We start from the raw sequence: 22,418 nt of genomic DNA on the forward strand, positions 1-22,418 counted from the left end.
CTTTGATAGTTGCTTCCCGGATCGATATAAGACTACAAACTAAGTTTCACAAAATGAATATTAATCAATTGTTTGACAGGAAAAAGCATTATCCCTCTGCTCCGGTTTAAATAGCCATGCTAAAGGATTGGTCATTTAGAAAATTTTAAGGAATTGATTTGAGTCTTTGGGGTAAGTCCAAAAAACAAAAAAGCAGTAATGGGAAGTTGGGAGTGTCACCATACATTTATTTTTAAATCCAAGCCAACTAAATCTAATGGAACCTCGTGCAAAATGAAGTGTAGTTATTGCCACTAGTCATTAGAACTCAAAATTGGCCGGGCTGAACATATTGTTAGTAAATTAGAGAATCTAGTAAGTCCTTACCTATACAAGGGGATGATATTTACATCTATGGCCCAAGGTTCTTGGGAGAAACACGGCTGTGAAATGTTTAGCACAGTGCATGGTCTGTGTAAAGGATGCACTCTGTAATATTTCAGACCTTGGAGGAAAACAAGTGAACAGAACGCTATCTCTTTTACGGGCACGTTTTCTAATTAGCCCAGGATGTTGACAAAATTGAGAAATGACAGACTAAACGTTCGAAAGCAATACGAAAAACAGAATTAAGCAACTTTTGAGACATAGAAAAAACCTGGCACATGGGAAGCACTACCTAAACTACTACGATTATAGTTTTGTGGACAAGAGACAATTCTAATTTCCCTTGGTTTGTAGTTCATCTGTTTGATGTTGTTGGTCAAATAAATTGGCTGTGATCTTTCTTTATTTTCCTCAATAAATGTCACATGCAAAAATAAATGACTGGGGCAGCTAGGTGGTGCAGTGGATAAAGCACCAGCCCTGAAGTCAGGAGGACCTGAGTTCAAATGTGACCTCAAACACTTAACACCGCCTAGCTGTGTGACCCTGGCCAAGTCACTTAACCCCAATTGCCTCAGCAAAAATAAAAATAAATGACTGTGATTAGCAGAAAAATGCCCAGGGGCAATAACGTAAGTGACTTTCTATGAATTCATAGAATTAAAATGTATTTAACTAAATGATCACCTGATTGATGTTTTTAAATACAAAAAGTGTAAGAGAAACTGTTAAAGCAAGTTCCTTCCTCCTTTCAATCTGAATACTGTTACATTAGAAATAGATTTGTTAGAGGGTTATCAGAATACATTTTGTTGGAAAAAAAAAAACCCTACAAAAGGATAACAGTCATTGTAAGTGACTTACTATTGGGAGAAAAACCCGGTCAAATCTTCTCAGATCTTTGTGAGGTTGTTTGGGATGAGCCCTGTTGACAGGGTATTGTGAAACTCAGCAGCGCTGCTGTTTGGGGCACTGGGGCCTTTCCCACCCAGAATGGAGAAATGAAATTTTTGAACAACGATTGGGTATCATTTGGGGTCATTTAGAAACTCTCAGAATTGTGTCTATTAAAAAATTTTTTTAATGCTAGCTTTTTATTTTTAAAATACATGCAAAGATAGTTTTCAACATTTACCCTTGCGATACCTTGTGTTCTAAACGTTTCTCCCTCCCTCTCCCCCGTCCCCCTCCCTAGACAGCAACTAATTCGATATAGATTCAACATGTGCAGTTCTTTTATATAGATTTCCACATTTATCACACTGCACGAGAAAAATCATATCAAAAGGGAAACAATGAGAAAGAAAATGACGACATCCAGAACAATACAAAAGTGACAATATTCGGTTGGGATCCGCACTCAGTCCCCACGATCACAATCACAAGCCCCTCTCTCTGGGGGGCACATGGCTCTCTCCATCACAACGGTCCCGAATCGCTTTATTGTGGAAGAGAGCCACGTCCACTAGAACTGATCATCTCACAATCTCATTGCCGTATACAGTGATCTCCTGGTTCTACTCACTTCCCTCAGCATCAGTTCCTGTGAGTCTTTCCAGGCCTCTCTGAAATCCTCCCGCCCGTCGTTTCTCACAGAACAATAATATTCCATAGCTTATTCGACCGTTCTCCAACCCACGGGCGTCCACTCGGTTTCCAGTTTCTTGCCACTATAAATAGGGCCGCTATTATTTTGAACCGACCATTCACTGTGTATGAACTTGTGCTGAAGAAGTAGAAATAGCAATACAAGGCGAAAAAAGTCTTTAAGGGTCTGGGTGACTGAAACTTCTATGTTCATAAGTTCAGGGTTCATAAGACAGGGATCATTGTGACACACAAGGGATAACAGAGTCAATTAAGCAAGGACGGGCTACTCCAGATATTGCCCAACTGGTGGAGCTTTTAATCAGCTTCCCTTTCAAGTCACACCCACTGGGGGCCATCTGCTAGTTTGCGAACCCTCTTTGAGCACTTACCCCAAAAAAGGTATCACATCCAAGTCAGGTGTTGATTAAGCTTGAGTTATTGTCCGGTTCTAAAGCCCCGGTTTCCTCTGTCAAGGAGATCATACCTAGATAAGACCCGTTGCTTTACCTGGATTCTGACAGGGATGTCATCTCATATGCTAGAAATGGCCTGCTGTCCTCCCTTTGGCTTTATCTGTTGACCAAGGTGGGGGGGAATGAGAATTACGAGTGGATGAAACTCTAGTTGTAAATAGATGAAATTTGTTAATAGTTAAAAAAAAGTCTAGATGAGATTCTGAGGCTGATATTAAAAAAAATAATAACCGGTTTAGCCTTAAGCAGGCAGCTAGTGAAATTCTACTGTTTGAGGAAGAGTCCCTTGCAATTTTAACTCGCTGCTACTCCAAGTCTTGAATCCAGATATAAGTGTCTGGCCACTCGTATGGTTCGTCATTCGACGTTATGTTACGTCACACAGTCTGAGGACCGCCACGGGTGGCTGTCTGTCCCTGGGAAAGTTGAGAGAGGCAAAGGACCTTGTGAAAGCGAAGGTGGGATTTTCTCGACCTAGCCCCACAGAGGTGAACGAGCCATTGTCCCACCCGGTTACTTCTGAGCCTGGCTGTTTATGACATCCCGTCTCCTGACCTGCAAGCAAACAACGAATGCTGCTACGTCCTCGACTTCTCCTCCCATAGCAGATGCTACTGATAAAAGGGAACCCTGCGGGTGAATCTTGAGGAAATACCATAGGCTAGTATAGTGAGGGATCATTTTGAATTGTCATTTGAATCACAAATAATAGAGGCCAGGAAGCCTTATATCTGGGGGGTTGTTTAGTTTATAAGAGACCACCCCATAATATTCTGTCATCATGATAACAGCATATCCACCTAATAATCAAGCTCCGGTTATTGGAAGTTGCTGTTAGACTTAATATTTCTGAGGACGATTCCAGGTAGAATCATCAAGGAATCCCAATAGGCCGATGATCCAGGACGCCAGTAGCCCTGTGGGATTAGTAGCCATGAATTACAGGTGGAATTCTCATAAGAAAGGCTGGGAAAGCGACTCGGCATGGACTGAGTTTCTGCTGTTTGAGGAGCGTCTGGCCACTCGTATGGCCTAACTCGATGTCTTCTTTTTCTCAATGTCCACCTTCAAGGACTGTCTCCATAAATCCAAAGGACCATTTATATGACTCTAGCCTGAAGCTGACATGAAGTTAAGGAAGCATTTTTCCCTCACGGTATAAGGTCCCTTTTTTTCGCCTATGGCAAGTTTCTATGGTCATCCACATAAATACAATTTAAATCCCTATTTTGTGGGTTAATACTGGAGCACGCCTGAACCCAGTACCAGAGGCGGAGGTTCTCTGAAAGAAACCCAAGACCGACAGGATCTCCAGTATCCCACTAAAGTTTCTTAGGGCCACAACAGGAGATAGAATCCAATCCCATCGTGCAAGGAAAAGAGAGTGCTGGGCTAAGTTCAGATCCCCCAGTGGACTACCGGGAGACTGAGATACGTGAGAATGCTTCATTTGGAGCCCTACTCTAGCCCAATCAATATGAACCCGTTTTCTATGACTCCACAGGGGAAATAGGGATCGGTTTTCTATGACTCCATAGGGGTAGTGACTATTGGGTTCCAGAGTCGTGAACCGCAGATGGCAAATTCAGTCGCTTAATGCTGGGAAGCTAACTAGGGACCCACCACCTTGTTTTGCCATGTTATGATGAGCAAGCCCACTGTGTAAAGGTTACTGGACTACAAGGAAAGCTTTCCTTTTAGGATCTTAAAAGGCCCTTTTAAAGAGATTTGATCCGGAGTTTCTTTTAGAATTCTAATGTCTTTAAAGGTTAAATGAACACCAGGGCCAGGGGGTAGTTTTGCTGGCTCTTGTCAGTTTTAAGAGAGGAAAGAAATGGGGCGGGGGAAGGAGGAATCAAAGAGGAGCACTAAGAAAAAAAAGGAATGAATTTACTAGTTTATATAAATGTACCATGAAAAAGGAGTATATAATATGAAGGAAAGGGTGAGGAGAGAAGGTATTTCATAAATTCACTCTATCTAAACCGGATAAAGGAGGGCAGAATAGACCCCCAAACAAATTTCCTTTATCTTCTAGATCTAATCTCAAAGTACTTTTCACAATAGTTCAAAAAGAGATACAAAACTTTACTGAAGAAAATAATACCTTAAAAAGTAAAATTGGAAAAAGAGGTACAGAAGTTCAGTGCGGAAAACAATTCCTTACAAAACTGCAACTGGACAACTGAAAGCAAATGGCTCCCTGAGACATGAAGAAACGATAAAACCAAGTCAAAAGAATGAAAAATAGAAGAAATCGTGAAATACTGCATTGGAAAAACAACTGATCTGGACAACAGATTGAGGAGAGATCATTTAAGAATTATTGGACTGGGGCAGTCAGGTGGTGCAGTGGCTAGAGCACCAGCCCTGAAGTCAGGAGGACCTGAGTTCAAATTTGACCTCAGACACTTGACACTTCCTAGCCGTGTGACCCTGGGCAAGTCACTTAACACCCCAATTGCCTCAGAAAAAAAAAAAAAGAAAAAGAATTATTGGACTATCCAAGGTAATCCCAAGGAACTTGGAGTGGAAAATGATATCTGGATCCAGAAAAAGAACTATGGAGATTGAATGTAAATCAACACATGCGATGTTCACTTCTTTTTTTTTTTCCCCTCCTGTGGCTTTTCCCTTTTGTTCTGATTTTTCTCTCCTGATTCGTAAAGAAATGGGTATAAAAAAGTGAATAGAATAATAATGATATATAATAATAATAATAATAATAATAAATAAAATAAAAGTATAACCAGAAAAAATAAAACAATAAAGAAAAAAAATTTAAGGAATTATGCTATATAAAAGCCACAATAAAGAGAGCCTAGATATCATATTTCAAGAAACACCCCACTCTCTTTGATCAAGAGGATAAATGAGAAATTGAACAGATCCAGTAATCACTTCCCGAAAGAGATCCTAAAATGAGAACTCTCAGGAATCTTATAAGCAAATCCCAGAGCTCCCACGTCAAAGAGAAAAACAGCCAGAAGGAAATGTGTAAGAATGTAAGATGTAAGATGTAATCTTACCCATGTAAGATTACGGATGTAAGAAGGGGATCAAAGCAAGAAAGGGTGGGGTGATAAAAGGAAGGGCTCTCAAACTGGGCATGCCCTTTGATCCGGCAGTCTCACTATTAGATCTGGATCCCAAAGAGAGGGAAAAGGACCCATTTGGAAAAAAAGATTTATAGCAACTCTTTTTGTGCAGCCAGAGAATTGGGAATTGAGGGGATGGCCATCGACTGGGGAGTGCCTGAAGAAATTGGGCTACGTGAATAGAACGGAATAGTACTATGCTATAAGAAATGAGCGGGCAGATTTCAGAAAAACCTGAGGAGAAAGACTTATAGGAACCGAGGCTGAGTGGAGGGAGCCAAACCCAGGAGAACGCTGTCCACAGTAATAGCAAGACTGAGCGTTGATCACCCTTGAGAGACTTAGCTCTTCCCAGTGATACAATAATTGAAGATGATTCCAAAAGAATCATCACAGAAAAATGCGGAGAAAGAACTGTGCGGTCGGGATGCAGATCGATGTACACTGTTTCACTTTTGCTGTGGCTTTGTCTCTCTTGAGGTTTTTCCCTTTGGTTCTGATCCCTTCACAACCTGACTAATGTGGAAATGGGTTTAAATGAGCTGTAGCAGATTGCTTGCCGGCTTGAAAGGTGGAGGGGAAGGAGGAAAAAAAAAAAAACAAAAAACCTGGAACACAACATCTTATAAAAGTGAATGTTGGAAACTCTTTACATGTAATTTTAAAAAAGACTATTAAGTGGAGGGAAAAAAAGACCTGAGTTCAAATCCTGCTTCATATACTTACCACTCCCTGTGTTACCCTAACACTTTCCCCTCTATTTGTCTGTTTTCTCAACTGCAAAATGGGAATAAAAACAGCACCTATCTCTTGGGGTTGTTTCAAAGCTCAAATGAGATCATCTTAGGAAAATGCTTGGCACGGTACCTGGTACATAGTGGGTTCAATATAAATGCTGCTTCCTTTATTTTTCCCCTATCAGAAATAATGAAAGGAATGGTTTCAGAGAAACCTGGGAAGCCTTTGACACACTGATAGAGTGAAGTGAGAAGGACCAAGAGGGAGGGTAGATTGCTTCTGTTTGGAGGATCTGAAGAGGAGAAAGGGAAAGGAGGGAAGGAGGAGGAACACACTTGGTAGGTTATGTGATAAGTAGATAGAAACACGGGAGAAGGCGTGGGGGGAGCAGGCAGGGGACCTTCGCTCTTATCTCAGCTGAACAAGAGTTCAACCCCCCCCCCCCCCCCCACCCTCCCCCCCACACAAACACACAGAGTTAAGGAAATCTCCCTCTAGGAGGCCTATACCTGATTCTTGATCTCAGGACTATCCATGAGATAATCTCCAGGGTCCAAACTGTCCATTTTCAGGAACTCTAACCTCTGACTTGTTCACGTCAGAAAAAGGAACAGAGAGGCAGAATAGGACAGTCAGGAACTGCAGTTACAGGAACTCTTCTCTCAAGCTTACCTTGGCAAGCACAGGTGAGCCAGCAGGTACTTCTCCTACAAGGAGTCATTTTTCACCCTGCAGTTGGGGGGAGCAGGAGAAATAAAATCTCCCACTTTGGCTGCACTTTGGTCTGGAAGGTCAAGGGATTATAATCATTTCAAGAGGAAAATCGGAAGATTCTATGTCCTCTCCATTACGGGCCCTTCCCTACCATGTAATCCCACTAAAACGATAGGCCTTATTATTTGATTCTGCTATGTATTATTGGAGAAAGGGAAAGGATTCAACAGTTTTCACTCTCTAGAAATGCACAGGTCCTTGCGACTGCTCAAAAACAAAAATGCTTTTCCCCTAGTCTAATCTATGTCTCTGGGGACACAGAGACCTTTTTAAACCTTTCTTCGGGGCCCTTAATTCTACTTCAGTTTTGAGCCAATTACACCAGATGATAGAGAAGATTGAAGCCATCTACCCAGAACTCCCTGTGCTTTCAAATAAAACAGCTTTACTCTTGACTAAAGTGAATCTCTCAACCTATACCCTGGAGTCTCTTCCTCATAGCCCTTTTTCCAGAACCTTGCTGTACTCCAATCTCCCAGTCAGCAGATTTCCCCTCCTCTCACCCCAAATGCATAAATCTCTCAATTCTTGTAAAAATCATTTTTAGCATCTCTCAAATTTACTTTAGGCTTGGAGACCATCCAAGTAGCCCACCGTTTCTGTCCCCACTTTTATGGTTCAGCTTTGGGGACAAGCTGTCTCTATCTCTTGTTAGGTTTCCTTGCACCTCCATCCCTCTGCTAAAACAGCTTTCGTTCATTTCCCAATGGTCAAATTCAGGGCCGTCGTCTCAGTCGTCCTCTATTTTTCTCTATGGCTTTCCCTTCTCTTTTCATTTCTGAATTCTTTTTCTTACTTAAGTCTTTCCTTGCTCATCTTTCCAGACGCTTAATGGGATCTATCCTTGGTCTTTCCTTTCTCCCTCTCCCTCCTTCCCTCTCTCTTTCTCTTCCCCTTAGATAATTTCATCCAAGGCCCCACTTATCAACCACTCCCTCTATGTAAATGACTGCAAGACTCTTATCTCCAGTGAGGTAAAGACTCACATTTGCAGTTATTCACAAGACTTTTCTTTCCAGCTAGGTGTCCCATCAGGGCCTCAAACTCAACATCGAGCTAATTCTCATTTCACCAGGCCAAGGCCTTTTCACATCTGTCTACTCTTCTGTACCTGTACCGCAATCACTTCCCAGCAGGACTTCCCACCTCCAATCCGTCTTCCTAAAGAAGATGTGGTTTTGCCCATAGCCCTATCAAGTCAGGGTCAGAGACTTCCGCTTGGCATTGGCGTTCACAAACCCTCTGGAGCCTTTTCTCACTCCTCTCCAGATTCCACACTCTGGCCTCTAAACCCACCTTCCCCTCTCTATCTTCTAGCCTTTGTTCCTTTTTTCCCCCTTCCCTCTGCAGTCTAATTCGTGCCCAAGCTAAATGGCACCTTCTCCAAGAACGTCATCTTCTACCCCTTGCTGGCCTTTTACCTCTGGCCTTACAAAGTACTTTTCTGCCACTTTATAACCCACACGTGTAGACAGGCTTAAAAACCCTTGACGAGGGGACTTCCTGGAGCTAGCGGTGTTTGATGAGCATGTCCACACTCGCAGCTCTCAAATCTTTTTCCCCCTCGGAATTTGTCCCACTGCCACCTGGCTTTCTCCCTCTCTCTGTTACGTTTGCCTTCCTCAAATTACTTAGGTTTTCTCCTGTAAAACAGAAGCTACTTGAAGGCAGCTAGATGTAGACAAAGAGGTCTATGAGCCCACCCTCTCTGGTCTACACCAGTAATGTTTAAGGTTCAAACTTCACTCAGTCCTAGCCGGTCGATAAACACTTATTAAGCACCTACTGTGTGCCAGGCACCACGCTGAGTGTCTATCACGTGCTAGACATTGGGCCGAGAACCGGTGGCTGCTGAAACCCTACATCTGGATCGTTCGTGTGGCTTCCTTACGATCCTGCGCTCCTCGTGCTGAAGAGGTTTTCCCAGTTAATAATTGTTACAGATCCCATCGCTCCACTAATGACATACTAGCGGCCTTTGAAAACCAGGGCTCCCAGCAGTCCCGGGCCTTTATCCCCCACTGCTTGTCTGCACAACCCCTTCCCCACACAGGTGGCCCCATGAGGCGGGGTTCCATCCCTTAGCGTATCTGTCCATGTGGTGCTGTGTCAATGCACCATTCTGAGTCATCTTACAGGAGCTGTATATTCTCCGCTCAAAGTCTGCCTTGCCCAAGTGCCCCCACCCCCACCTCCCGGTGCCCCGGGCTCGACATAGAGCTTAAGAAATGTTGGGGGTTAAGTTCTTGCCCTGCTAGGCCGTGAGCTCCAAATCCTGTGCTCATGTAGAAGCCTTCTCCTCGAATTTCGGCTCCACTCTCCTGTTCTGTATCTCTTTTTCTCCTTCTCTCTCTTTCTCTGAATTCCACCTGCCAATGAAATATAATGTTTGCTTCCAGGGATCTAGAACGTTCGCAAGACATTTTAGCATCTGCGAGCAGCAAATGTGTCCCACCTCCTGCCCTCCCCGGCCCCCCTGCCTCACACAAGTAAGCGCACTGAACAGCACGAAACTGAAAAGCGGTGATGGAAGTAGAGCAGGCAGAGGCTGGGGGATTGCGGGCCCTCCCAAGGAGGCCGTTTGAACTCTGTTTAAAAAAGGAACAGGAAGCTGGGCCTTGGAAGTTGGCAGGTGTTTATTGTTCACATAACGAATGCCTGGCGGTGCCTCCTCATCTTCCCAGTGGATGGAACAAGCAGCAGGAGAGAGAGCATCTCTGGAGGGGTAAGGGTAGAGGGAGGCACCAACCCAACAGCTTTCCCGTCAGAGCTCAGGAAGCAAAGGCTGGCCCCCCTGGGTCCCGCCCCTCTCAGCACCCAGGGGCCGTTCAGCCCAAACCTTCCCTCACTATGGGCAAGCTGGCCTGCTCCGGTTGAGAATGTAAACAGAGACACGGGGCCTGAGAAACCCAGAGCCCGGGAGCCTTTGCCAGGTCAAAAAGGAGGTGGGGAAGTAGTGTGACCGAATGGCCCTCGAAGCTGACTGGGGGCCACGGGTCACCTTCGGATCTGTGTGGCCCCTGGAGAAATGGGAAAAACCTCTCGAATTCAGGGCGACTCCCGGGGGCCAAGAGAAGGACAGAGGGCTAGACACGTGGAAGACTCAAGAGTTGCCGGGGCAGACCGAGAGCCAAGCACGCCACGGGAGGCAGGTAGACGAGGAGAACGCAGAACGCAGACAGAGGTGGAGGGAGGTAGCTGGTGGCTTATTCCACCCAGGCTTCCCTTTCTTGGCAGCAGCTGGCACCGATGGGATGGGGAAGGAAGAAGTGGGGGAGGAAGGAGATGGGGGAAGAGAGAAGGGAAGGCTCCCGGGTCAGGAGCTGGCGACCGAGGCGGCGGGGGTCGGGGAGTCCGCCGCGGCCTCGTCCCCTTCCTCGGAGTCCCACACCTCCGACTGCAGATAGTCGGCAAACAGCGTCTTAGCCCGGTGCAGAACTTTTCCCAGGTGGTGCCTCCGGACCAGGCGGTCAAAGTGCATGGCCAGCTCGTTGTAGTCCATACTGCGCTTCATGATGTGGTCCCGGTGCTCCAGCAGGATAGCCAAGCACAAGAAGAGCATGAAGGGGTTCCCACGGCCAAACTCCTGGGGCGGAGGGAGGCTCACGGCCACCCCGGTGGGTGGAGGTGGCGGGAGGGAAGACGGGCAGGCTGACAACAAGCTTTTCCCCAGGGAGCCCCCCTTGTCAGACGGGGTGCTGCCGCTCTCCTCCCCCGCCGGGTTGGGCTCTGTGGACGACGGGGAGGAGGGCACGATCAGGGGCCTAAGGGAAGGAGCCGAGAAGGACTTGGGCACGTGAAGAGGCAGCACCAGGGGCACGAGGACATTGGACGGCATGTGCCCCTCCTCCACTGCCAAGGGTTCTAGTAGCTGGGGAGGAGGGCTGCCCCACTGGGCATCCTCCCCAGCCCGAACTCGGTAAGGCTGATAGTCCCCAACACTGGCCTGTCTGGCTAAGGGCCTTTTCCTAAAACCCGTCTCCTCGCTCTCCTCTGTCCCCGAGCTTTCTTCCTTCTTTTCCCCCCTGGGGAGCAGCACCTTGTCTCTAGCCTCGTCCAGGCCGTAGTACGTGGGCCTCAGCATGTGCCGCTGGCGGACAGGCTGCTCGCCATCTCTTGCCGGGGCGGGAAAGCCCACGAGCTCTACCTCTTTCTCGGGGGGATCCGGGGGCAAGGAGCTCCAGGTCACCTCCAACATCCTCAGAGCATCTTCAAAGGCAAACTCCCGCTTGAGCTCCAGCAACAGCCAACGGTAGCAAAAGAAAAGGTCGTCAGCCCCGGTGGAGAGGAGGTAGCTATAGAATTCCGGGTCTGAGTACTGGAGCAGGAGCTTCAGGTGGGAGAACTTGACGGACATGGCCTCCCCATCAACGCGGAAGTTGGCCTCCAGCCGCTTCATGATGCCGCAGAAGCAGATGAAAGCGTGGCCCTCGTTGTCCATGACGGCCAGGATGGGGGAGGCGATGTCACTCATCCCCTGGCAGTAGGAGATCTGGGGGTGGGTGACCGCGTATGTGGTGAGCAGGTCGTGCAGAGCGATGAGGTGGGGGTTGTCCTCGGGGCCCGCGTAGTAGGGGTGAGCCCGGTCTGTGCGCAGGACGTCCTTGAGGACGTTGCTCCGGATGAACTCCAGGTCCTCGGCACTGGCCCGCTGGTGCCACTCGCTCTTCAGCTGGTTATATTCGAGCGTCTTCCGCTTCATGTAGTCCATGCGCTCCTGGCCCGTCAGCCCGTCTGGGTACACGTTCAGCAGGTAGCGCCACACCACCTGCAGCCAAGAACAGACGGCCATGGGGCTCAGCTGGTGGCCTGTCTAGGCTCGGCTCCCAGTGACCGTGCTAACCCACTGGCTAGGCTCTCAGCACACGTGCTCGTGTACGCATGTGCACGCAAACTCACGGACACATACACTACACACGCACGCACACGTGCACACACACACGCAATCACACGCCCATGTGTCTGTATGTACAACAGACCAGAGGTGGGAGACGCCCTGGTGCTAAGCAGAATCTCCCCTGTTCCCTCCCGGACAGTGGCCGAGGCCGGGCTCCTAACGGAAGCTCCCACGCCATCACAAGGCTTCAGGCTCAAAATCGGTTACCACCAATTGACGTGGGGTCAAGATGGAAAGGCCTAAGGAGAAGGACAGAAAGTCACAGAAGCCTGCGTCCCCACATAGGAGGGTCACGGAGGAGGCTAGGAAGTCAGCGAATCCGGCCCCAGGCCAAGACACCGGGCCAGCGAGCTTGGCCTTGCCTTGCGGAGGGAAGGCTCCACTCCTCCGTGGTAGATGCGCAGGCGCAGCTCTTCGGGCCGGCACAGCTGGCCCTCCCGATTCAGGTAGGTGTGAAACTCGGCATCGCTGAGCGGGGGTTTGAAAGGCTTCAGGTCTTCCCCATAGGACCAGCTCAGGGCCTGCTGGACCTTGGACAGTGTCCGACCCACCTAAGAGACATACGGAAGTGGGAGTGGGGTAGGAGAGAGATGGAGTTCACTGTGACCAACCCACTCTCCAGGCTGCGTACCCCCGCCTCCCTCCTGAGAGAGGTGCACTAGAGAATCAAAGAACCTGGCAAAACTAGACAGAAATGAGGAGAAATTTGAATTTAGGCTAGAAAGATGGCAGCAGCAACAAGTACTCCCATTCATCTAGTACTCTGAAGTTAACAAGTCCTCCATACAAGGTAGCCACGTAAAAGAGATAGGTTTATCCCCATTTGACGGAGAAGGAAACTGAGGTTCAGAAGCAAAAGGATATGTTCAAAGTTCCACAATAAAGTGGGGAATGGAATTAGAACTCGGGTCTCCTGCCTCCAAGTTCCATTTTCTTTCAGCTGCTCTGCAATGTTCAGTATGTATGTAAAGGGGGGCAAGTGAGGCACCTTCTAAGAGACCCCAGGGCTTTCCAAGCCTAAGATGAGGTTTCCGCACCTGAGAGATGATGGACTGTGTGAAAGGCAGCGCCACGGCCGTCAAGGAACGCTTCTCCACAGGCAGCAGGTCGGTGCCGATGACATCCTTGGGACTGATGATGTCCCAGTCTTCCAAGAGGGGGCCTAAATGAGACACAGCGCTGAGCCGGCAAAGAGACCCGATCCCCATCGAGCTTCCAGAAGTGCCAAGGAGCCTAGCCTGGGCCAAATGGCTCTCAAACGGTGCCACGTCTATATGAGGATGGGAGGATGCAAGCGGAGATGGAGCCAGGCTTAAGGAAAGGAAACCCGAGTGGGGCTTGGGCCCCCGACCCCCTCCCCCGAAACGCTGCTCCCCAGTGGGGTTTCTGCCAGTAGCCTATCTAACCAGTCCTCTCTGAAGGGTCCTGGGAAGGCCCATATTCTCGGACTGGTTCATTTCAATCCATACTAATACGTGAACCCAGTGGAGGGAGGGAGGAGGGTCAGGGGGAGCTCGATACGCACTATCTTCCAGCGGTCTGACATCCACTCGAAGCTGCAGGTAGGGCTGGGAGGCACTGGTGAAGGCTGTGCTCAAATCTCCCTCAGAGGTCAGTGGGATATAGGCCTCGGGACCCAGCTTGTCCCGGCCCAGGTAACTGATGCCAAACTGATGCTTTTTTCTGGAGAGACAGAAGGGTGTGAAACAAGCTCGGGCCTTAGCCCTAGCTTCCCGAAATTACAGAAGCCACGAGCTGCCCAGTTTATTGCTTTGGAGGGCTCTTGGCAGGGTGGGCCTTGCCTCCGATTCCATTTATTGATTCCTCTTGGGGCTTTCCCTATGGGGTGCTTCACAGAAGCCTCCAGGCCCCCCCTGCTACATCTTATGGTTTCTGGCATCTTTTTATTGATACCCCTCCCCCATTTTTCAGCTCCCTTTGGCATGTGGTTCTCCCTTGTCAGAATGAAAGTTCCTTGAGGGCAGGGGCCGTGTTCCTCCCTGGAAGGTCATCTCCTGGCACTCAGGAGCTTAAGAACTGCTGGCTGACTTGATTTTTAGCTGCTTAAATGGGTACCGCGTTTCTTGCTTTAGAGGCAAGAGCTCCTGCAAAACGGTCTGAGCTGCTCTTGCTCAGAGGGACCAGAGGCCAGGATGCTTCTCAGTGACAAGCATCTGCCCGTATGGCTCGAATGTTAGCCTGTCGGTTTATACACTTGGCACTTAGCACAGTGCCTGGCACTGACTGCTTGCCTGAAAAGGACCACTTTCCTCCTTTTTGGAAATGTAATCTGTCTGGAATATAGGCCTGGGAACAGCACATCTCACTGAGGCAGGGAGGAGGCACGGCAGCAGAAGTGCTAGCCTTGTTCCAGGCTCCATCAGGGTTCTCAGGGGCCCGCTCTCCCACAACCTCACCCTCCTCAGAGTCACTGGCCTCCCTCCTCTGTAAAACGGAAGCTACTCAGTGCCCAGACTGCTGCCCAGCCCCAAACAGACAAGTAACAGGTGCCAAATGCACCTGAGCACAGCTTAGACAGCCAGACATGGTCAAGCCAGGGGGCTGGCTCAGCCTGAACTACCTTGCCTTGAATCGATCACATGTCTGCCCACTTACCCATTGAGGTCAAAGGCTCGAATCAGGATGTGTTGTAGTACATCGAGGGAGGTGATTTGGGGATCTACAGCAAATGTCCGGAAGTCAGGTTGCAGGAATCCTTCAAACTTCTGAGGGAGAGAGAGCACATCCTAGTAGGCAAGCTGGCCTGGCTCTCCAAGAGTGAAAATCAGGCTGAGAATGACAAGTCTCAAGAGACTTCACCCCTTTCAGGCCCCCAGACTTCAGGCTGGGTCACCTGCCACCAACATCACCCCCACGACCAGGCCGCCTGCCTACGAAAGCTTACCGGAGCTGGGGTATAAACAAGTAGGATTCACTGGCCCGTGGGCCCACTTACCTTCTTTTTAGGCTTACTGCCATATGGGAAGACTGGGGCTACATGACCTTTCACACATGCACGCTGGCTCAAGGCCAAAGGACCTGGCAGCACCAGGGGCCTGAACCACCCAGCTCTGGGGCCAGTTCCAGGTGTTCTCCCCTTTCCTCTAGTTTCTAGAAGCTAAACTGCTCAGAACTTTCCTTTGCCTCAGTCCAGTCTGGACAGAGAGCCGGGGAGTTGGCTAGAGAGGGCACCCCCCCCCCCCACAGGAGAAGGCCTCAGCTGGTCTCCCCATGGCACCGAGAGGGTTTCTCAGCTCTCACCCTGCTGTCCCCCAGACGGACGAAATGCCCCATCTCTAGCTTGTCCACAAGTCAGCTAGCAAGCCCCTAAGGCTCCCTACTCTAGGAACAGTTGTGCCGTGGTCCCCGTTGGATGCTGGCAGTGCCCCAAAGCTGCCATCCAGCTGGCTCCCAGACACCCCAAGCAGCATTTTAGGGAGAACACCAAATTTTCCAGGTCGGGGTTTCCATATGTACAGTGGGATGCTAATACAGAGCAAGGGCCACGCCTGCTAGGGAAGCTGGCCTTTGTCTGGGGCCAGAGCCCCAACTCTCCAGCTGTCCTGAATGCCCCCACAAAGGGCCAGCCCCCACCTTTGTCGGCTGGCACTTCCCCAATTCCCTGTCAGCTCCTGGAAGTCCTGGTATGGAAGGTGGGGTCCGAGAGGCCTGGGAGAAGTCAATGGCCACTGGAGAAACTGAGGCCCAAGGAGACCCAGGCCCAAGGTCATCAGGGGCTGCTGGCAGGGGCTAGATCCGGTCTGGGACCCTCCCTTCCCTTCTGAAGTCTTCAAATGTGTAGCCTGGAGGGCCCTGGCCCTTCCCCCTGCTTCTTCAATTTCCTCCTCAGAGGTCCCGGCCAGCCTCGGCCTGTCCTCTGGCCCCTGGTCAGGGTCTCCCAAGAGCCCCGCCCCCCCTTGAGCCGCCCCCTCTCCCTTAGGCGCCGCCCCCCCCCCCCCCCCCCCCCGCCCCAGCCCCGAGACCGGAGGGTTCTCGTCTTCACCTTGACTCGGACCCGAACCACTTCCCGCTGCTCCTCGTCTTCGGCAGTCCCAGTCGCTCCTGCGCTCCCAGGTGAGGCCGCCATCCCGCCTCCTCAGACCCGGGCCCCAGCAGCCTCGCACCGCCGCCACCTCCCAGGGTGACAGTTACCTTCCGAGTGCGCAAGCGCACACGCCCACTGGGGGTTCGCGCAGAGATCCACTCCCCAGCCTCCGGTTACCGTGCGCTTGCGCACTCCCCGGGCCCTAACCCACCCCTTCGGGTCTACTATTGCCCCGCCTTCCGCACCCCGGTCGGCCTGCGAGTCCACCTCGGCGTGCCAGTGCAGCCGCCACTCGGCTCCTTAGAGCAACAGTCCTAAAGCCGCTCCCTCTTGCCCCATTCCGGTCGAGGCCGAATGTTGGGGGGCGGCGGCCGCCGGACCTTCCGTTCGGACAACTCAAGCTTCCGCACGGTGCGCAAGGGCAGGGATGCACCACGTGACAGCCAGGGGCGGAGCTTGCTTGTGTGTGTCAGTTCCCTCCATCTCTCACGCAGGAGGATAGCAGAGTGCCCACGGGCGTTGGCTAGCAGCCTGGCACTTTTACCCTGCTGCCTTCTCCCGTCCGCCTCCCCGTGAAATCGGATGGCTCTGGTTCCCAAAGCCCTTGCCAGGGTTTCTTCCCTGCCCGTGCCAACCCTCTACTACTGCTCCTCCCCCAACATTCACTCCTGTTCTAGGGGGGATGGTGGTCAAGAAGAGGTGTTCACTACCCACTCCAGCAGCACCCCACTCACTCACTGGGTATTTGGGGCTTTCAACAGCTTTTATTAAAAATGTCAAGGGTGGATCCCTAATGGGTGTGTATGTGTATGTGGAACCAAGGGTCTTGAACCGCCCCACAAGTCAGGGCAAAAGAAACTGCCCCAAAGATAATAAAGGTAATAGACTGCAACAAAATCCAACAGTGCCAGGACAGAAGGATGGCTCAATATGACAAAATGTTTCCCTTTCCCCACCTTTCCCCCTCTTCTCCCCTCCATGAGAAGGTCTTCACTGGAGATGCTCATGCTGTCTTCTTGGGGCCTGAGGGCCAGCACCATCTGCCAGCAACTGGCCACGTGCCAGTTGGCACCAGGCATCCAGAAGAAGGGCAGAAGGCACAATAATCCACAAGGCATTCAGGAAGACAAAGTAGAACCAAAAGTAGAGTGGGTGTCCAAACTCCCCATGCTGAAAGCCCTCTCGGTACTCAGTGAGGAAATAAAGGACGTCACCGTACAGCTGACCTGAGAGCAGATCCCCCCAGCCCCACCCCACCCCACAGACTAGTCAACATACAGGAAGGAGAGTCAGGATCTTCCTAGGATCTCCAACAGCACTCCAGCCTTCAAATAATCACCCCCTTCCCCTTTCAGGATGGCTTCCTACCCCTTCCCCTCCCCTCACCCCCATCACTACCCTGGAAAGGTCCACTTACCCAAGGAAATAATAAGCTGGAGAAGGAAGCGTTCTGGCCTCTGTCTCAGAAAGGCACCCACAGCCCACAAGCTGAGTGGGCCCCAGGCCCAGGCTGTCACTGTCTCCATACATACAGTGAAGTTGTCTGCCCTGTCTCAGAAATGGAGTACATGGAATTAGGAAGGTTCTCAATTGTTTCCAAAGCCTGCCATCCACTTGCCCCCATACAGAGATACCCCAAAGAAGTAAGTACCAGGGGAGCGCAGGGAAGGTCATAAATCAGGAGTCAAGGTTACTTACAGAATGTAGCGGCTGTCACCCTTGGAGTACTCCTTCCCTGTAAAACACAACACACAACACTTAAAGAAGCAACCAGAGTTTGGGAGGGCCAAAGGGCTAGGGAAGCCTTTCCCTCAGTTCAAGGGAACTGAATTCAGTAACTTCACTGAGCAGGAACCAAGTGCTGCTCCTAACTCCACAGGGAAGAGGGGCAGGTCCCCAACTCCTGGAAGCGCATGTGTCCCCTACAATAACACTCCGTGGGCTAAGAGCTAAAAACTTCAACCTCCCCTTCCCAAAGACTCACACAGCTGGGACAAGAAGCTCTGATCCCTAGCAATGTCCCGATTGTAGACACTGAACCAGCCTTCAATCACCAAGTGCACGAAGGCACACATGGCAAACCAGCAGACTGCCAGGCGGCGACAGGGGCTCAGAGCCGGCTGGGGGGGTTTGCTCTCCCTCCTCCCTTGGCCGGATAACAGCCAAGTAGCCACCAGGAGCGCCCCCGAGGCAGAAAAGAACACCGTGAGGATCTGCCACACTGGCAGGTCGTTGGGCACATAAGAACTGAGCTGGAGGTTTCGGGGCCAGTAAGGGTGTGCCACGTGAAGAGAGCTCATGGCGACGGGTGTTGAAGGAAAGCTCTTTGGCCAGGATCCTAGAGTGAGAAACAGAAAAGAGGATGAAGGGTGGGTGGGGGCCCCGAGAGGAGCCAAGGAATCACAGCAGCAACAGGCAAGGCCCTGGGGAAGTTTAGAGAAGGGGGAAGGAGCCCCTGCCCTCGAATTGATCTACTAGGATTTGGGGGCATCGTGGAAGGTGCGAGGAGGAAGCCCACTTAAATGGAGTTGGGGAGGGAGCCAGCCTAGGGACCCAGAGAAGAAGGGCATTGGGGGCAATGAGAGAGCCGGTACTAGGGGCCTGAGAGAGAAATGGGAGCTCATGCTATTCGGGGCGCTCTCCTCGTGCAAATGAGAGGGCCCGGGAAAGGCCGTAGAGTGAGCTCACTCAGAGACGGACTTCCCTGGAGGCGGAGGCAATAGGGTGGGGGGTGGGGGGTGGGGAGAATTGGGGGGGGGGGCGTAATTCAAGAGAAGCCCAGCGCATGCTCCGAGTTAACAGGGATGCGTTTGGGCTCCCACGGAGACAGAACCGAGAGTCAGGGCTCGCACCTCCCCCTCCCAGTCGTGAGGCCGAGGTCAGGTCACGGCCAAGGACTCACAAGGCTTCTCGAAGCTCCAACAGTGGACAGACGACGTGGTCCAACTAGAGCAGTCCCAACTACCGAGACCGCCACTGCATTCGGGTTCCTACCGTCCTACCGTCCTACCGTCCTACCCCTCCCCTCTCCCCATCCGCCACTCCACCTCCGCGCAGGTTTGGGGGGAGTGTCTTCGCCGTAGCCCAACCCTCTCCTAGCATTTGACTAATCACTGCTAGAGGAGGTTCATAAGGCCCGCCCCTCTGACCTAAGGCGATCAATGGGTGTTGAACGCGCGGGCCCGGATTCCCGGCTCTCCCCAAGCTCCTGACCGAAGGACCGCCCTAGGCCGATAAGGCGCTGTCCCACGGCCAATTGGAGGCCTCAAAACGTCTCGGCTCTGACCGGAGCGGGCCAATGAGTGCCCACTTTGTGGCCTCTCCCCGCGCACACGCACCTCCGCCGCACCATACACGCCCAGAAACGCACAAAACCCACGCACGCACAACACGATTCTCCCTTCCCCTCCCCCCCCGCCCCCAGCTCCAAGCCGGCCGGTTCCGCCATCTCAGCTCTGGGAACGTCAGTCCCCGCCCCCTGGCATCAGGGGACCAATAGAAGCTGAGAGCGCTGGAAGCTCCGCCTCCGCACATCCCAGTCCCCATCCCCGTCCCCATCCCCGTCCCCATCCCCGTCGCCATCCCCGTCCCCTTCCCCGTCCCCTTTCCCGTCCCCTTCCCCTTGGAGGCTCTCCTTTTTCCCTAGGTGCCAGAACCCTCGGGGTCCTTTCTCGCGCCCAACTCCCAAGGCACTGCCTAACTCTTGCCTTCGGTCGAGGGAGGCTTATTCCTGACTCTTAGAGCCCTGGAAGTCAAACCTGGAAGGTGCCAGTCTAAGCCCGCACCTCAATTTGGAAAACGCAAAGGAGACCCAGGGAGAAGCAGGTCCCTCCGAGCTGGAAGGGGAGGGTCCTCGAAGAAGAAAATGATTTTCATGTTAGCGTAATCAGCTAGGAGGAGCTGATGGGGGCGGACGGGGGCGGGGATGGAGCTGTCCCACTTCCAAGGCAGGCTCTTTGCACATCATTCTATTTCCAGCCTCTGAGACTTTGCCCAGGACAGGAAGCTACTTCCCCCCTCCGCCTCCTGAAATTTCATTTAGGCTTTGTTGGAGGTTCTGCTCGGGTACCGCCTAAGACGCCAGGGCCAGCTTTCCTGAATTGCTAGCACTCCCCCCCCCCCTCCCTCCTGTTCTCGTGGGAAATCTGGCCTCCTCCTGCCGAATGCAATCTCTGGGAAGTCAGACTTTTGGGGCGCCGACGCCGGGCGCCTGCGAATTAGACTTGGCAAAATGCTTCTTGCTTTGAATCGACTAGGAAGGAAAGTCCTTAAGGACACCGAATCTGGGCGCCTCTAGAACCCCAAAGAGCCTCCAGTATCAAGGCAGGGCTACCGCCGCCTGCCTAGCTGCTCCTTCGGAGGCCGCACAGAATGTCCCAGGAGTGAGTCAGAGCCTCTCCCCTCCTCCCCAGCAGCCCCTCGCAGTGACAGCCACACAACCTAAACCGGCGCCCAGCTTATCCGAAAGCCTCGAACTGCGCAATGAAAGCAGCTCGGGGGATTCCCCCGGCTCCCTTTTCCCTCTCCTCCTCTTTGGTCCCCATGCTCCCTTTTTCCTTTACGCCACCTCCTCTTTTTCAGTGAATCAACATTTATTAAGAGACTACTATGTACTAGAACTGGGGATATAAAAGCAAAAGCCAGTTCCTGCCTTCATGGAGTTTACAATCTAATGATTCACCTTTCCCCCTTTCACTTCCTCTTCTCCCTCCCTCCCTTTTCCCCCTCTTTCATCCCCTTCTCTTTCCCTCCCCCATTCCCTCTTCCTCCGCCTTCTCCTCTCTCTTCCTCCTCTCCCTTCCTCTTCCTCCTCCTTCTCCTCCTCCGCCCGCGCCACACTCCCATTGGTCACGCGAATATTATGCGCGTGTCTATTGGCAGCAGGCTTCTCCTCCACTCACCTCCTCCGGCCCCGCCAGCCCCGGTAATGTACCTTTTCTCGGCTTCGACGGGCTCCCATTGGTCTACCGAACCCTCGACTCGAGCTCATTGGTCACCTCTTTCATTCCTCCCCCCTCCCCCGCTCCCTCGGCTGCCTCGGATCCTCCAGCTCCCCCCCCAACCCCCCCCGACTTTGCCGCCCTCCCATTGGCTGCGCAGACGATCTAGCAGTCTTCATTGGCTCCGAATTCTCTGGCTCCGAGCCGGCCTCCCCGCTGCGTTAAAGGGGCCGCCGACAAGCCTGTGTGATTGGGGCCGGTGAAGAAGGTGGCTGCAAGGGAAGCTGCCTCGGTGGCCAGCGTCGGACGAGGCGGCCAGGTAAGGGGCAGGTGGAGGAACAGCCTTCCCCATCCCCTCGGCCGGAGGTGGGAAAAGGAAAGGGGCCGAGGGGGGTGAAGGAGAGGAGGTCCCCAGGCAGCATCCCCCCATCTTCTCCCATCTCCTCCATCATCCCCCTCCATCCACCTCCACTCTGAGCAAAGGGGGGAGGGGGAGCGATGGCAGAGAGGGGGACCTGCGCAGCCCCCGATCGCTCCCCCCTGCCACGGGGGCTGAAGCATAAGGCCGGATCATCTCCTGCACAAGGAGATACACCAGCCGGGGCAGCTCCTGAAACCCACACGGGATCCGCTGGCAGGCCAGCTCATCGCGGGCGCACGCGCGCGGGCACACGGGGATGCACTAGCAGACACACACACACACACACACACACACACACACACGGTAATGTACCAGCAGGCTAGCCAGTCACACACACACAGACACACACACACACACACACGGTAATGTACCAGCAGGCTAGCCAGTCACACACACACAGACACACACACACTCACACACACACATGCTAACGTACTAACAGGCTAGCCAGTCTCACACACACACAGACACACACACACTCACACACACACATGCTAATGTACCAACAGGCTAGCCAGTCACACACACACACACACACACACACACACAGAGTAATGTACCAGCAGGCTAGCCAGTCACACACACACACACACACACACACACACACACAGTAATGTACCAGCAGCCTAGCCAGTCTCACACACACACACATACACACACACACACACACACACACACACATGCTAACGTACCAACAGGCTAGCCAGTCACACACACACACGGTAATGTACCAGCAGGCTAGCCAGTCACACACACACACACACACACACACACAGTAATGTACCAACAGGCTAGCCAGTCACACACACACACACACACACACACACACACACAGAGTAATGTACCAGCAGGCTAGCCAGTCACACACACACACACACACACACACACACACACACACACAGTAATGTACCAGCAGCCTAGCCAGTCTCACACACACACACATACACACACACACACACACACACACACACATGCTAACGTACCAACAGGCTAGCCAGTCACACACACACACACGGTAATGTACCAGCAGGCTAGCCAGTCACACACACACACACACACACACACACAGTAATGTA

At 51.8% G+C, this 22,418-nt stretch overlaps 3 protein-coding genes and 1 long non-coding RNA gene across 10 annotated transcripts in view; 1 reads left to right on the forward strand and 3 right to left on the reverse strand.

Annotated features, from left to right (window-relative positions):
* Window positions 1-1,597: 1,597 nt before the first annotated feature.
* LOC127542460 (uncharacterized) lies at window positions 1,598-8,947 on the reverse strand. The gene is made up of 3 exons (XR_007948680.1): window positions 8,826-8,947; window positions 6,938-7,049; window positions 1,598-2,529 (listed from the first exon to the last, which is right to left on the reverse strand). It is a non-coding gene; the product is annotated as an uncharacterized LOC127542460 (long non-coding RNA).
* Window positions 8,948-9,657: 710 nt separating this feature from the next.
* Window positions 9,658-16,632, reverse strand: TBC1D25 (TBC1 domain family member 25). The gene is made up of 6 exons (XM_051968038.1): window positions 15,940-16,632; window positions 14,553-14,662; window positions 13,462-13,619; window positions 12,974-13,098; window positions 12,299-12,487; window positions 9,658-11,807 (listed from the first exon to the last, which is right to left on the reverse strand). The coding sequence occupies exons 1-6, from the start codon at window positions 16,021-16,023 to the stop codon at window positions 10,356-10,358; spliced, it is 2,118 nt and encodes a 705-aa protein (XP_051823998.1). The 5' UTR covers window positions 16,024-16,632; the 3' UTR covers window positions 9,658-10,355.
* Window positions 16,633-16,725: 93 nt separating this feature from the next.
* EBP (EBP cholestenol delta-isomerase) lies at window positions 16,726-21,032 on the reverse strand. 5 transcript variants are annotated; one of them, XM_051968092.1, is made up of 5 exons: window positions 20,915-21,032; window positions 17,966-18,319; window positions 17,680-17,716; window positions 17,399-17,529; window positions 16,726-17,207 (listed from the first exon to the last, which is right to left on the reverse strand). In XM_051968092.1, exons 2-5 carry the CDS (start codon window positions 18,279-18,281, stop codon window positions 16,972-16,974), a joined length of 720 nt encoding a protein of 239 aa, XP_051824052.1. In that variant the 5' UTR covers window positions 18,282-18,319; window positions 20,915-21,032; the 3' UTR covers window positions 16,726-16,971. The 5 variants fall into 5 exon arrangements, with proteins under 5 accessions (XP_051824052.1, XP_051824050.1, XP_051824048.1 ...); XM_051968090.1 differs by having other exon boundaries at window positions 20,883-21,032; XM_051968088.1 differs by lacking the exon at window positions 20,915-21,032 and adding an exon at window positions 19,767-20,097.
* A 99-nt stretch (window positions 21,033-21,131) lies between these two features.
* The window catches only part of PORCN (porcupine O-acyltransferase), a 34,741-nt gene continuing 33,454 nt past the window's right edge, over window positions 21,132-22,418 (forward strand). For all 3 annotated transcript variants that reach the window (XM_051968039.1, XM_051968042.1, XM_051968040.1), the window contains exon 1: window positions 21,132-21,240. The gene's annotated coding sequence lies outside the window, so the exon portion shown is untranslated. The remainder of the gene's footprint in view (window positions 21,241-22,418) is intronic.

Source organism: Antechinus flavipes, chromosome X (genome assembly GCF_016432865.1).
Source record: "Antechinus flavipes isolate AdamAnt ecotype Samford, QLD, Australia chromosome X, AdamAnt_v2, whole genome shotgun sequence".
NCBI classification, from domain to species: Eukaryota; Metazoa; Chordata; class Mammalia; order Dasyuromorphia; family Dasyuridae; genus Antechinus; species Antechinus flavipes.